This window comes from Chrysochloris asiatica, unplaced genomic scaffold, assembly GCF_000296735.1.
Source record: "Chrysochloris asiatica unplaced genomic scaffold, ChrAsi1.0 scaffold00391, whole genome shotgun sequence".
NCBI classification, from domain to species: Eukaryota; Metazoa; Chordata; class Mammalia; order Afrosoricida; family Chrysochloridae; genus Chrysochloris; species Chrysochloris asiatica.
In genome coordinates, this window is record NW_006408909.1 from 1,368,312 (window position 1) to 1,382,933 (window position 14,622).

At 45.9% G+C, this 14,622-nt stretch overlaps 1 protein-coding gene across 1 annotated transcript in view; it reads left to right on the forward strand.

Moving 5' to 3' along the window:
- Positions 1-14,622, forward strand: part of COL18A1 (collagen, type XVIII, alpha 1) — a 75,714-nt gene that overhangs the window by 32,321 nt on the left and 28,771 nt on the right. Inside the window, exons 3-5 of the mRNA XM_006876562.1 lie at positions 4,424-4,510; positions 6,260-6,319; positions 10,130-10,298. Coding sequence (XP_006876624.1) covers positions 4,424-4,510; positions 6,260-6,319; positions 10,130-10,298 — 316 coding nt within the window. The remainder of the gene's footprint in view (positions 1-4,423; positions 4,511-6,259; positions 6,320-10,129; positions 10,299-14,622) is intronic.

Here is a 14,622-nt window from a genome sequence, read left to right on the forward strand (position 1 = left end):
GAATGTTCCTTACAAGTCAGGATAGCAAGATTTCGTCTCATGTACTTTGGACCTGTTATCAGGGGTGACCAATCTCTAAAAAAAGCATATCATGCTTGATAAAGTAAAGGGTCAGCAAAATAGAAGAAGAGCCTCAGTGAGATGGACAGACACAGTTGCTGCAACAATGGGCTCAAACAAAGCCATACTTGTAAGGAAGACATAGTACCGGGCAGTGTTTCTTTCTGTTAATTGGGTTATTATGAGTCAGAAGTGAATCACTAATTACTAACAACAATTTTTTTCAATTCCAAATGATCTGTGGTTGCTTTTAAAAAAAAACTTGGCTTTTCTTTGATTTTCCATCAAATTGTTTTTTTTATTAACTCACTAAGTTTGATGCTATCTTTATAAAGCCTGCCTTCCTCTCTGCTATGGGTTTCTTTATGAGTTGCTGTCTTTCAATTTCAGTCATTTGTTTGTTCAGAAAAACTGTCCACAAATGCTCTCTGATCCCTAGTCCATAACAGGCAGTATGCTAAGAGGCTAAATATGATTTGGAAAAGGTTAAAGCAGCCCTTGCTCTAAAAGGGTAAGCAGTCTAGAGTAGGAATACCTTTGATAGAACAGTTGTTTCCTATATCTACATTAAGGTTGTGAATTTTCCTCAGCATGTAGCTTTGACTGCACTACATAAAAGCTAAGTGATTAATACACTGAAGTCTCTGAAGTTGAGATGTTGGGAGGCTTATCATCCATGCTGAGGAAATGCCAAATGAATTAGCCTCATTCAGTGAATGAAGCAGAATGGACAGGATAGGTACTGGCATGCCTGACCTCAGAAAACTTCCTTCTCCTTCCCTGTAACCCCAGCCCAGCTATAACCAGTCCTGCAGTTACATGGCACCCACAAGTCTATATGTTGAACCTGGCTCCTGAGCCCTTCTGCAGTCTCTCTCCACATGCTTCCATACAGTACTATCTTTTATAACCAATGACTTGAACCCTTCCATACTCATTGTTATATATTCATTCTGTTTCCTATCCTAATAGAATGAAGAAGTGGAAGAAAAGTTGTTTATAGTTAATAATGTGTGGTTTTGTATATAGGTGCCTGGGTGTAACCAAACTAGAAGAAATAGTGAAGACATCAGATGCAAATAGTAATGGTTGAATTGGGACTAAGAATTCAAGGCTCAGACACTCTGTGCAAGGATTATAAGGAAAGGAAATGTGAAATGTGGTTGAAACAAGGCTCCTGTTGGGTTCGGTGATGGCAGGCCAGGAGGATACAGAGGACTGGGAGGAAGACATGTACATGGCATCCCCTCCTGTCATTTCTTGAGAGGGGGCTGCATCTCATGTGATCCTGCATCCATTCACCTTCTCTGTTTGAAGCATGGACAGGAATGCTCCCCCAGGCCCAGGAGATCCCATTTCCGGGCAAGACTATAAGGCAGCTGATGCTGGGGCTCCCCAGGATACAATCAGAACAGGATGGAAAAACAGCTTGCAGCCCCCACCTCGATGGTTTCTCCCATGACTAGCAACAACAGTGTAGGATTTGCATATCATTACATACCATGTAGAAACATATAGTATAGAGGAAATAAGTCTCCGGTGGGACAAATGCAGCTTCCATCTTAGTTATTCAGTACTGTCATGATAGAAATACCACATGAGATGGCTTTAACAAACAGAAATTTATTTTCTCACATATTAGGAGGCTAGAAGCCAGATTCAGGATCTCTGCTCTAGGGGAAGGCTTTCTCTCGTTGTCTGCTCTGGAGGAAGCTCCTTGTCTTCATTCAACATCTGTGGGCCTGGCATCCCTTGGATATGTGTCTTGGCATCAATCTTCCCCTAGGTCTAGGAGGTTCTCAAAATAGGAATATTGGGCCCAAAGGATGAATTCTGGTCTTGGCTTTTCTTTCTTGGTGGTAGTTGAATCCTTCTGACCTCTACTCACTATTTTATTTTAACCATTTTTGTTAGTTTTTAGTTAAAGAAAAACAGCCTTTCCCAAGGGCGACAAATGAATTGAAGGTCAGGAGGAAGGCAAGGTGTGGGCTCCTCACAAAGTCTTGCTCCAAATCCCAGATGTGATTAGAGGGCCTTGTAGAGGCAGAAGGCCTCCAGCCAAGAACTCGGGGCAGCTGGTACAGCAGAGGGTCTCCTTTAGTGGGGTGAGTGGGGCACCTTGGCTACTAGGTTGGTACAAGTGATTCCCACTTGGGGTGGGTTGGCATGATTATTCTTCTTGGGAGGCCTTAGCTCCGTTGGCATCTTCTGGAATGAAACTTATGAGGAAGCTATAAGCCTGGGAGAAATAGAGGGATACACATCTCAGTCCTTTCTGTCAGGGTCTGTACAGAGAAGCATCCCTCTCCACACCCATGCCATCCTGGTCCTGATACAGGTGTCCTGTAGCTTCTAGAGTTTTAGGAACCTAGTGCACAAACTTGTAGTGGGTCTACTCTAGTGGGAGGCCCAGGAACCATGCAGGATGACTTTAATCTATGTGGGGACATCTGGCACCCGCAGCCTCATGTGTCCATCACTTGCAACAACATCTGTGCCTGCTCCCACCATTACAAAAGCCAGCAATGTCCCCCAAGGGGACAGCTAGAAGAAGTTGGGTTTCTAGAATATAGACTCCGTAGTACTGGGTCTGACTCCCCTGGGGGACTGGAGGCCTTAGAAGCAGATTGACCTCCCTTCCCTCCAGTCTCTAATCTGCAGACTGGAGAAGACCCAGAATTTGCATCTCTAAAGAGCTTCCTGGTGTGGCACTGTAGTTGAACATTGGGCTGGTAACTGCAAGGTCTGCATGCTGAAATCCTGTGCTGGATTGCTATCATGAAGGCATACAACAAAGCGTTTCCCACTTTTGATGAGTATGTATGTGCTTTCCCTGGGCGAGTGCACCTCCTAGTGCCTGCTCACCAAAGGACCAGAAGGTTTACTACTGAAATCTCTGCTCTGCATCCTTGCCACCACATATTCACGCACATGCACATGCCTCCCTCACATGCTCATGCACACATACACACACAAATCACTCAAGCTCTCACCCACGCCCACACATGTTCACACACATTCACCCCTTTGGCCCAGGGAAGGAGGCTGATACTTGTTAAGGGACCAACCACTGTTTATAGCGAAATTATCTCACTGTGGCATGTTCAGCCTCTATGGACTGTCCTTCTTCAGTGCTTAAGCACCATTGGCCTGTCTGTAACCAGGCTCCCATGCAACCCCCCATGAGGCCTGCCCTCCTATCCCTGCAGGCCCTGCTGTAGACTGTAGGGGCTTAGGGGTCCCCCACTTGCCAATAGAAAGTGTTCAGATTTGTACAGGGGTGGTGGGCTCAACCCAGGCCCATGAGGGCAGTGTGTTTGTGAGGAGGAGCTAGACTTTACTCTTGGGGCATTTTGAGGGCTCTGAGTTGTGCCTGCAGTTGCCCCTTCCTGGCTTCTGGACTAGTGGGCAAGGTGGGGGGGCGGTGTTGGGGTGGTGATTCAGATGGTTCTGAGAAGTGCAAGAGAGTTTACGAGGTTACATGTGACCTCAGCTCTGAAAATGTATGAGGGAGCTTCAAAAGGTCCTGAAAATTTTGCATAATCTTTTTATTCCATTTTTCTATGAACTTGTTGAAGTTCCCTCCTATGTCTGTACCAGTTTGGTCAAAACAACTAGGGTTCCCCTCAAACTGTGGCAGGGCCTTCATGCCTGTGGAATGGGCATGTCTGTCCGTGATTGCGGAAGGGGCTTTGCTCTATTCCCTGTTGCATCCTAGTGCTTTCAAAGATGGTTGGGCGTATGTGGGAATTCATGGGGCAGAGCAAGCAAGTGGGTGAATCAATGAGTGAGTGACAATAATTCTGGGGCCTCAGAACATAAAAGAGTTCTCCCAAGTTTTGTGGGATTGTTTTAGCTTTTAGTGCTGCCTTCCTGGTTTTTATTATTCAAAAGTTAAGTTTCAGATCAAACTTTCATCTGCAAAGCTTCTGCTTACCATACCCAGGGGATGAGGTCAATTCAGTCTCCTCCCTTCATTCTAATGCCATCAAGTCTGCTGCTGCTGGGCTTTTAGATAAATGATGGTCAAGTATGACCATCAGATATGCTCAAACCAAACTACAGTCTACTCATCAGAGAAGACCCAGTTCGCTCTGCCTCATCCCTGTGCCTGAGTACCCCCTGGTTCCAATAAGGGGCTGCGTGTTCTGCCTCTTCACTAAATATACCTGAGTACTGGGGACACCCCAACTTCGGTTTCATCATCACATTCTCATAGTCTTCACCCCAGAAGGGACAACCCAAGAAGGAGGTTCATTCACACAGCGGTGTGGTGACATCATGTGAGGTGGGGTCTCCCTCTGCCCACAGCCTGCTTCAGAGCTGGTGGAGACCTCTCTGCCTTATCTCTCTCTGTGTTTAGGGGTTAATTGCAGAGCTGAAGGTGCGTGGAGACGCCCAGGTGAGCCCTCTGTACTGCCTGGAAGAGGACGGCGATGACTCAGATGGGGTGAGTGGTTGTGGTGGCGGCTGGGGGGCACTAAACCCATGGTGATCCCACTCTTACCCCGGAAATGGAAAGGACAGTCAAAGCTTCCTTTCCTCCAGAACCTCAGAGTGATGTGAAGGAAATACATCATTGGGATATTGTTTATTTATAGGACATCAGAAATATCCTACCCTTGTCTTGAACTCTGAACTAAAATCAAACAAAGAATACAAAATTAATATTGAAAACCACCTCTAGAATAGCCAGTCAGCTAATAATAATACATAGTAGTAACCAATAGCCAAATATATATGTGTATGTATATTGTGCTTAAGTGCTGTGGAGTAATTGCTGACTCATAGCGACACTGTGTAGGGTTTCCGAGGTTTTACATCTTCTCCTGTGGAGCCACTAATGGGCTTGAACTGTGGGCCTTGTGGTTCACAGTCCAGTGCTTATTGTGTGGAGCCACTGCGCTTTCAGTCTAACACACACACATAGATATAGATATTCAGAGATAAACAGTGAAACCTGTGAGAGCCGGAACTCAGTGGGGCAGCTTTATTTTTCCAGGTCTCCCATATTTTCCACTTTGACAGGGTGCGGTCTTAGCCATGTTTCTATTGCACGTTTTAGTGGAAAATGTCTGAGTTTTCCTTCTTGGATAGGTTTCCACTTGACACAGGTCCCAGCTTTCCTCTTTTACTACATATAGAGAGTCAAGGTATCAATTCCACAGGACCTACAGAATAAAATCCACTAGCCCCTGGGGTGAAGGAGTCACATTCCTGGGCAGACCCCCAGATTAGAAAGACAGCCTTCCCCACAAAGGGCAAACACTTTCCACACCTTATGTATCCCCCAAAACACTTAAGGAAAAGTATTAGCTGTGGTTGGGTTGTGAGCAGTTTGTGTATATTTATTTATTTATTTACAATTACAAGGGTTTTCCACATTTTCTCTGATAAATCTTTTATACCTAGAGAAATCCAGGGATGCAGTTGATGCTTACTTAGTGCTTGTGCCCCGGCAGTTGGAGCTGCCAGGCAGCCCTAGCAGTCTGTCTTCAGAGTGGGGCCCCTGCTTCTCCCAGAACCCCTGTGAAAATTCCCAGAGAGGCATCCTAACTTAGGACTATGCCTACTGTGAGCTCCAGGGAGGAGGGTCAGTAAAGAGCTCAGATGCCTTCTTTCCTCCCGGTCTTATTAATTTCAAATGTTATAGCAAGAAGGCAATCCCGGTACCAGTGACTCCCCTATCAGCCCTAGATGGACCTTCCCAAAGCTGGCCAGACACTTGTAACCTGAGTGTGGCCGTCCACATTAAACAGTAGCAGCAGGGAAGATGACCTACAGCCCACTTTCCCTGGTCACACCCATTCCGTCTGAGACTGTATCAGCTGGGTTCCTGGTTACTCATGTTCTCGTGGTTAAGTAACACTGCAGTGAACAGCTTTCTTCTTGGGGTTTCTCTCTTCTTGGCTAATGCCCCACAAACAGGATAACCTATCAAAAGACAAGAGTGGATTTCTTTAGGGTTTCTGTCCCATCAAATTGATTTCCCAAAGAGTGGCTCTAATTGATGTTTGGGCATGCCTGTTGACCTGCCAATATCTAAGCAGTGAAGGGCAGTGTCTTTGTCCCAGTGGCACATGTAGCCGCCTGTGCCCTCTCTCTCCTGGAAATGGCTGTGAGATGAAGGGGCCGGGCTGTGACTCAGGCCCTGGGATGTGACATTGGTCATGCTTTTTGTTCCATGTACACCATTCAGGCTTCTGGAGACTTCGGAAGTGGGCTCGAGGACAACCAGGAGCATCCTACAGAAGAAATGGTAAGTAGCTCTATATTGCCAAGATCATCTCCTAGGTTCCTATCATGGTGGGCTCTTTCTGCCAGTAGAGTGGGTGTGTGAGTGCACATGTGCGATTGTTAAGGCCCCTTTCTTTGTTCTGAGGCGTTGCGCACCAGGAGTCAGGACACACTGGCAGTGTCTGGCTGCTGTGTTCAGAGAACATGCTGTCCAAATGTCCTGAGCCTTCATTACACCTGACATGCCCAGTGTTCTGAGAACAGGGCTGAGCCTCCCCCTGTCTTAGACTGACTCCCTTCTTGTATCCTCTGAGAGCCAGTGCTTATTAAAAATAAGGTGTCTAAGTCTAAACAATCTCAGTCCTTGAAGTGACCTTGGCAGTTCATCCTCCCCTACAAATTTGTAGGGGCCTTAGGAACAAGTGGGTTGTAGATCTGCAGTGAGAAGGAAAGGCTGATAGGCCAGGATGTGGGGAGAGGAGGGGCTTCTGGGAGGCCAGATTAATGGTGGTTTTTCCAGCCCTCACCACCTGAAACAACACAAGCAGGGAGGGGAGAGGAGGAGAGAAAGTGTGTATATGTCTCCTGGGGCCCCTGTAAAAAATACCGCTAACTGGGTGGCTTAAAACAACAGAAATGTATTTCTCATAGTTTTGGAGGCCAGAAGTCCAAAATCAGGGCATCAGCAGGGCCAAGTTCCTTCCAGAAGCTCTAGAAGAGGGTCCTTCCTTATCTTTTGCAGCTTTTGGTGGTTGCCAGCAATCTTTGGCCTGTGGCCACATCACTCCAGACCCTGCCTCTGACTTCACATTGCCTTACTGGTGTCCAAATGCCTCTCTCCTTATAAGAAACTCCTGGTATATCGAATTAGGGTTCACCCTACTCCCGTAAAAATTGTAGCCATGAAAACAATATATATAGGGAGTCTTGATGTGGCACTGTAGGAGAAGCACTGAATCGCAAGTTTGATTTGAACCACAAAGTTAGCGGTTCAAACCCACCAACCACTCCTTGGAAACCCTATAAAGGGTCACTATGGTATGTTGTTGTAAGTGCTGTCAGGTCAGTTCCAAGCCATATGACCCTGTTTAGGGTTTCTGAGGAGCAGTGGTGAGCTTGAGCCACTGACCTTGCAGTTCAAATAATTTTGCAGTCCAGAGCATTAACCCACAGCCAGGACATACTCTCTCTCTCTTTCTCCATATATGTAGATAGATAGATAGATAGATAGATAGATAGATAGATAGATAGATAGATAGATAGATAGATAGACAGATATTGCTTAAGTGTCAATACATTGGTCCCAATTCATAGTGACCCTGTATAGAGTTTCTGAGGAGTGGTTGGTGGATTTGAACTGTTGACCTTGTGGTTTGCAGTCATTGATTATCTTACAGCATATATATATATATGCTGTTGTTGTTGTTAATGCCATTGAATCGGTTCCTACTCACAGCAACTCTGTATAGGATTTCCAAGGAGTGGCTGGTGAGTTTGAACCACTGACCTTGCGGTTCAAACTGACCTTATGGCTAAGTGCTTATCCTGTGGTGCCACACCAGGACTTTGTGTATATTTGTTGTTGTTAAGTGCCGTGGAGTTGGTTCAAACTCATAACAACGCTGTATAGTGTATAGAGTTTCTGAGACTGTAAATCTTTACTGGAGCAGAAAGCCTCATCTTTCTCCTGTGGAGAACTGGTAAATTCCAACTGCTGACCTTGAGGTTAGCAGTGCAGCTCATAATCTACTTCACTACCATGGCTTGTAGCGTAGTGGTTACGAATCGGGCTGCGAACCTTAAGGTCAGCGGTTCGAAACTACCAGGTGTTCCGCGGGAGAAAGATGAGGCTTTCTACTCCCGTAAGGATTTATACCCTCGGAAACCCTGTACAGGGCCGCTATGGGTCAGAACCGACTCGATGGCACTTAACAACAACAACAACCATGGCTTCTGTAGATATATAAACATACACTACTATCTTGTCGATTCAGACTCATAGCAAACCCTGTATAGGTTTTCTGAGGCTGTACATCTTTACAAGAGCAGAAAACCTCATCTCTCTCCCTCGGAGTGATTTTGACTGCTGACCTTTCAGTTAACAGTCCTTTGTTTGTCCTACAATGCCGCCAGGGCTCCAGAAAACCGGATGGGGGAGTTTTATTGTATCCTTATGGAGTTGCTATGAGTCTGAACTGACCGAACAGCAACAGGGCTTTTTGTATGTTGCTTTACTCTTATATGACTCCATGTTGATTTGCTTACATGTGCAAAGATCTTATTTCCAAATGAGGCCCAGGTGAACATGATTTGGGGTGGAGGTGGGGGGGGGCACTATTCAACTCAGTATAGAGGGAAAGAGAAAGGAGAGATTAAGGGAGACAAAAAAAAAAAAAAATTTCAATTAGTGATGAGCAGGACTGACAGAGGGTCTAAATGATTCTCAGATGTTGGAGGCTCAGTCCTAGAATCCATCTCCCCATGACCTCCTGGAGCTGGCCCAAAGGTGGTAAGAGAGTCAGGGGCCACCAGGGTCCGCTTCAGAGCTGTCCCCTCACAGAACACACGTACAACTACCTCATGCCCCTCTCCTTGACTCCACCAGAAGTTCACCCCCAGCTACCCACCAAACCTGATTCTGTTTGTACAAACAGCCCTGCTGGGGGCTGAGCCAGCTGCGGCCCCCAAGAAGAGGCAGGATGACTGGGTAGCAGGCTGTTTCCAGGGCTGGTGAGGAGGTTGAATCCAGCAAGAGTGTGGGTGGCTGCCAGGGGTCCCGACCTTTATGTGTGGTCTGGGAAGAGAAGAGCAGGGGCTAAACTACAGCGATAAACAAGTGTGAGATCTCCCGATGAGAAACTAATATATGTGGTACCTATTTAAGTTGTTTAAGGAGCTCTGGTACCGTAGTGGTTACGAATCGGGCTGCGAACCTTAAGGTCAGCGGTTCGAAACTACCAGCTGCTCCGCGGGAGAAAGATGAGGCTTTCTACTCCCGTAAAGATTTACACTCTAGGAAACCCTGTACAGGGTCGCTATGGGTCGAAACCGACTCGACGGCACTTAACAACAACAACATTTAAGTTGTTTAAAACCAGACCCTTTAGCAGTTTAGGACCCATGTACAATATGCCTTTGACTTTCATGCTTCAGTGAATTTAGAAAAGCACAGATTATACATTTTGACAAGAAATGGCAAGTAAACTCCTAACACAACTCCTGCTTCATGAGGTTTACACTCACAATTTTGGTTTGTCCGGTAACCTGGAAGGATCCCTGGTAGCACAGTGGGTTAAGCATTGGACTGCTAACTGAAAGGTGGGTGGGTGGAACCCACCAGCCACTCTGTGAGAGAAATATGTGGCAATCTGCCTCTGTAAAGATTTGTAGTCTTGAAAACCAATGCAGCCCTTCTCTGTCCTACTGGGTCACTGTGAATCAGAATGAACTTGATGGCTTGTTGCCCCAGGACCCAGGGGGCGTCACAGCCTGGCGAGAAGAAAACCACAAACTGCTTTTACAGAAACAATCTGAAATGAAGTCTTGTGCTAATAGCTTAGAAACTATGTTGTTATTAAGTACTGTTGAGTTGGTTCCAACTCATAGCAACTCTATATAGGGTTTTCGAGGATGTCAATTTTATGGGAAGAGAAAGCCTCATCTTTCTCCATGATGCAACTGGTGGACTCGAACTGCCAACCTTGTGGTTAACAGTCCAGTGCTTATCCTATAGTGCCATATTGTATGTAACAAACCAACTAAGAAAACCAGTAAGTTCCTGGACATCAGTGTTGCTGAATCACCAGCCTGTCTTCCCCTCTCCTGCCTATAGGCCTCTCCCCTGAAGCCCAAACTGCCAGAGGCTCCCCCAGTCACTTCTCCACCCTTGGCTGGAGGTAGCAACACAGAAGATTCCAGAACTGAAGAAATTGAAGAAGAAACAACAATGGCTACATTAGGAGGTAAAACTGTATTCTCAGTGTGGTGTGTCGTGTATGTCAGTTGGATGGTGTATGTGATAGTGTTTATGTGGGTGTTATGTTTGTACATGATATATGGGGAGATATGGTTTGGGGGTAGGAGGGTTGGATGTATGGTATGTGGTATGTGCAATGCGTGTGGTGTTTGTGTGTTTGTGTGATGGGTATGTCTGTGGCATGTGAGTTTAACAATGTGTGTGTGATATGAGTGTGCATACGTATCTATTTGATGTATGATGTGTGTAGGGGGTGTGTGATGTGCCGTGTGTGTGTATATGAGTATGTGTGTGGCTGGGTGTAGGCAGCCTGTTGTGGTGAACACACCTAGAACTGAGTTGTCGGGCCCTCTCTGCCCTCTGAACGAGCAGCAACAGGAAACACTCAGGCCCAGGGAGGTCAGGGCAGCGCTTCTATCTGGATCAGGCCTTTTCCTCTGTTGAGTCAGCATCCCATTCCTTTTGTGTCTGGGGGCAGCATTTGTGGGGAGTCGTGAGGGACTGCTGGAGCAAAGTGCTACTGCCTGGTCTGGGTGATATCAAGTGGGTAGGAGGGCCCAGGCTCATTCTGAGGGAATGGTGGCATGAGGACAGGGACTGCCTTCTCACTGGTCCTCTTCACACAGCCCTGCTGGCTCTGGGTCCAGGACCTCTCTGGACTCTAGCATCCTATGATATGCATTCGCATAGAGGCATGGCTCCAGGCCCCAGAAATGATTCGCTAAAGAAGGAAATGATTATCTTATAGTATTAACTGTCTATAACTGACAGACAAATTACCACAAACTTAGTGGCTTTAGACAACACTCGTTTATTATCTTAGCGTTCCCATGGGTCAGCAGTCTGGGTGCAGCATGGCTGCTGAGAGTCTCACAACTCCAAATCAAGGTGTGAACAGGTCTGCACTCACTCCGAGCTCATTCAGGTTGTTGGCAGAACTCCATCCTGGGAGACTGTAGGATTGAGGTTCTTGTTCTTTGCTAACAGTAGGCAAGGGGTCATTCTCAGCTTCTCAAGGCAACCTGCATTCCTTGGCTCCTGGTCCTCTGCCTCCATCTTCAAAGCTGCCACAGCCAGTGAAACCCTCTTCACCCTGAATCTCTCACTCCCTTCTGCCTCAGTTCTCTTGCCTTCCTCATCTGCTCGTTGTGACTCATGTGATTACTGGGCCCAACTGGACAGTCCAAGCTAATCTCCCAATCATTATTAGTGATTACCTCTTCCGGACCTAGATTAGCATCTCATTGAATAACCAGGGGGTTGAGGAGACATTAGAGTTCTAGACATTAGAGACAACTGTCTGGCCGACTGATTGGAAGAGATCAATGTTTGTACCCATTCCAAAGAGAGGTGACCCAACAGAATGCAGAAATCATCAGACAATCTCTTTGATATCTCAAGCGAGTAAAGTTTTGCTAAAGGTAATACAGAAACGGCTACAATCATACATTGACAGAGAACTTCCAGAGGTTCAAGCTGGATTCAGAAGAGGCCGTGGAACGAGAGATATCATTGCTGATGTCCGATGGATCTTGGCTGAAAGCAGAGAATATCAGAAGGGTGTTTACCTGTGCTTTATTGACTACGCAAAGGCTTTCGATTGTGTGGATCATGACAATCTATGGACAACATTGAGAAGTATGAGTATTCCAGAACACTTAATTATACTTCTAAGAAATCTGTACCTAGACCAAGAAGCAGTTGTTCGAACAGAACATGGGAACACTGAATGTTTTAAAATTGGGAAAGGTGTGAGACAGGGTTGTATTCTTTCACCATACTTATTCAACCTGTATGCTGAGCAAATAATACGAGAAGCTGGGTTCTATGAAGAAAAACGTGGCATCAGGATTGGAGGAAGACTCATTAACAACCTGCGATATGCAGATGATACAACCTTGATTGCTGAAAGTGAAGAGGACTTACTTATGAAGATCAAAGAGCACAGCCTTCGATATGGATTGCATCTCAATGTCAAGAAACCAAAAATCCTCACCACTGGACCAATAAACAACATTCTTATCAGTGGAGAAAAGATTGAAGTTGTTAAGAACTTCATTCTTCTTGGATCAACTATCAACACTAGCAGAAGCAGCAGTCAAGAGATCAAATGATGTATTGCATTGGGCAAATCTGCTGCACAGGAACTTTTTGAAGTATTGAAGAGCAGAGATATCAGCTTGAGGACTAGGGTGCGCCTGACCCAGGCCATTGTGTTTTAAATAGCCTTATATGGATGCGAAAGCTGGACAGTGAATAAGGAAGATCGTAGAAGAATTGATGCCTTTGAATTGTGGTGTTGGAGGAGAATGCTGAAAGTGCCATGGACTGCCCAAAGAACCAATAGATCTGTTTTGGAGGAAGTGCAGCCAGAGTGCTCCTTGGAGGCCAGGATGGCTAAGCTTCGTCTCTCCTACTTTGGACATATTGTCCGGAGGAAGCAATCGTTGGAGAAGGATGTCATGCTGGGTAAGGTGGAGGGTCAGAGAAAAAGAGGAAGACCCCCAACGAGATGGATCAGCCAGGTGGCATCATTGATGGACTCAAGTGTGGCGGCAGTAGTGAGGTTGGCCCAGGATCGGACATTGTTAAGTTCTGCTGTGCATGGGGTCACTATGAGTCGGTTCCGACTCGATGGCACCTGACAACAACAACAACAAAGTGAGCTTGAACCACTACTGACCTTGCAGTTCAAATGACTTTGCAGTCTGACGCATTATCCCACAGCCCACACCAGGATGGCAAATATTTTCAGTTCCATGGATCACATACTACTTGAGGTATATTCTTGCATGCCTTGTTTGATTTTGTTGTAGTTATTGGTTTTCATAACTCTGTAAAACCATTCTCAGTTCAAAGGCCATACAAAACCAGGCAGAGGCTCTCCGTGGATCTAGATTAAAGGAGACTTAACTAAAATGTAGCACATGAACCTTGATTTAGTGCTGGAGTTCCCTTACCTCACCCTCTACCCTACCCTACTTCCACACACATCCTAAAAAGCCGCTGTGAAGGTCATTATTAGGTCAGTGGGGGAGATTTGCATATGCGCTGTATGTGAGATCATAAGTATGCCTCAGTGTTAACTCTCCTGAATTGGACTCTTGTTCTGTAAGAGAATGCTGTCACTTTTAAGAGGTGTTGAACTACCCAGGGAAGAAGTGTCATGATGAGGGCAGCAAACTCTCAGATGGTTCAGCAAAAGAAGAGTGATGTTGTGTATGGTGTGTGTTATATGCTATGTGTGTGTGTATGGGAGTGTGAGAAAGAAAGAGAAAGTGAATGTATGTGTGCCAAGGATGTGTGGGCGGGCACTTGTGGTATTATCCTAACGGTATTTCTGTAAGTTCACTTTTTTTTTTTTTTTTTTTCAAATTAAAAAGTTGGGAGGGAATAGGGGGAAAAACAAGTGATGAGCGATAAGACATTCTGGATGGGCCAGGGTCTCTTGATATGAAGAAATGAGAAAGCATCCTCTGGAAGACTCTGGATAGCCCTGTGGGACCTTGATTTAGTCCTAGAGTCCTCCTACTCTCCACCCACAAAAAGAACCTGTGAAGGACCTCATTGAGCCAGCAGAGGGCGCCAAGGCAGAGGCAGTTTGCAGGCAGCGAGGTGCATGCCAACACTGGTATTGCTTAGAATCGCCTATAGCTGGCTTTGTCGCTAGTCCTTTTTTAACCTTTTATTGTGAATTGGGTAAAGGATTATGGCGCAGATCATCGGTTTTACATTCAACAAATCATACACACTTCATCTCACTGATGATAAGCCCCTCAATGTAACCTCACTTACCCCACTGCCTCCCTGTGTTTCCTGTTTCCACTCCTCCTCCTTTCCCAACCCTTCTGAACTTTCTATTGTTGGGTAAATGCTGTCCTTTTGATCTCAAAAGGTTGACTTTTCTATGATGTGCGTACCCCCTTATAGATCTAGCTATTGCTTGGCTGAAATTTGAGCTACGGGGGTGAGTTCAGTTCCAGACCTAAAGGGTGACCAGGGGTCATTGTTTCAGGGTTCCATCAGTCTCTGTCTGACCAGTAAGCCTGGTCTGTTTTATGAATTTATATTTTGGTTCACATTTTCTCCAGAACCTTCTAATGTGCTTCCCTTTCAGAACAGTTGATACTGGTAGCTAGGTACCATCTAATTCTTCCGGTCTCAGGGTCATAAAGATTGATATTCCCATAGTCCATCGTTCAATGATGCCCACTCTCGAACTTTTAAGATACCGTTCACTACTCACCAAAGCAGAATATAGAACATTATCTTTGTGGACTGTATTACTACCTTTGATTTTAAATTCTCCCCACTAGTTGCCTGACCCCCCCCCCCCCCCCCCCCCCCCC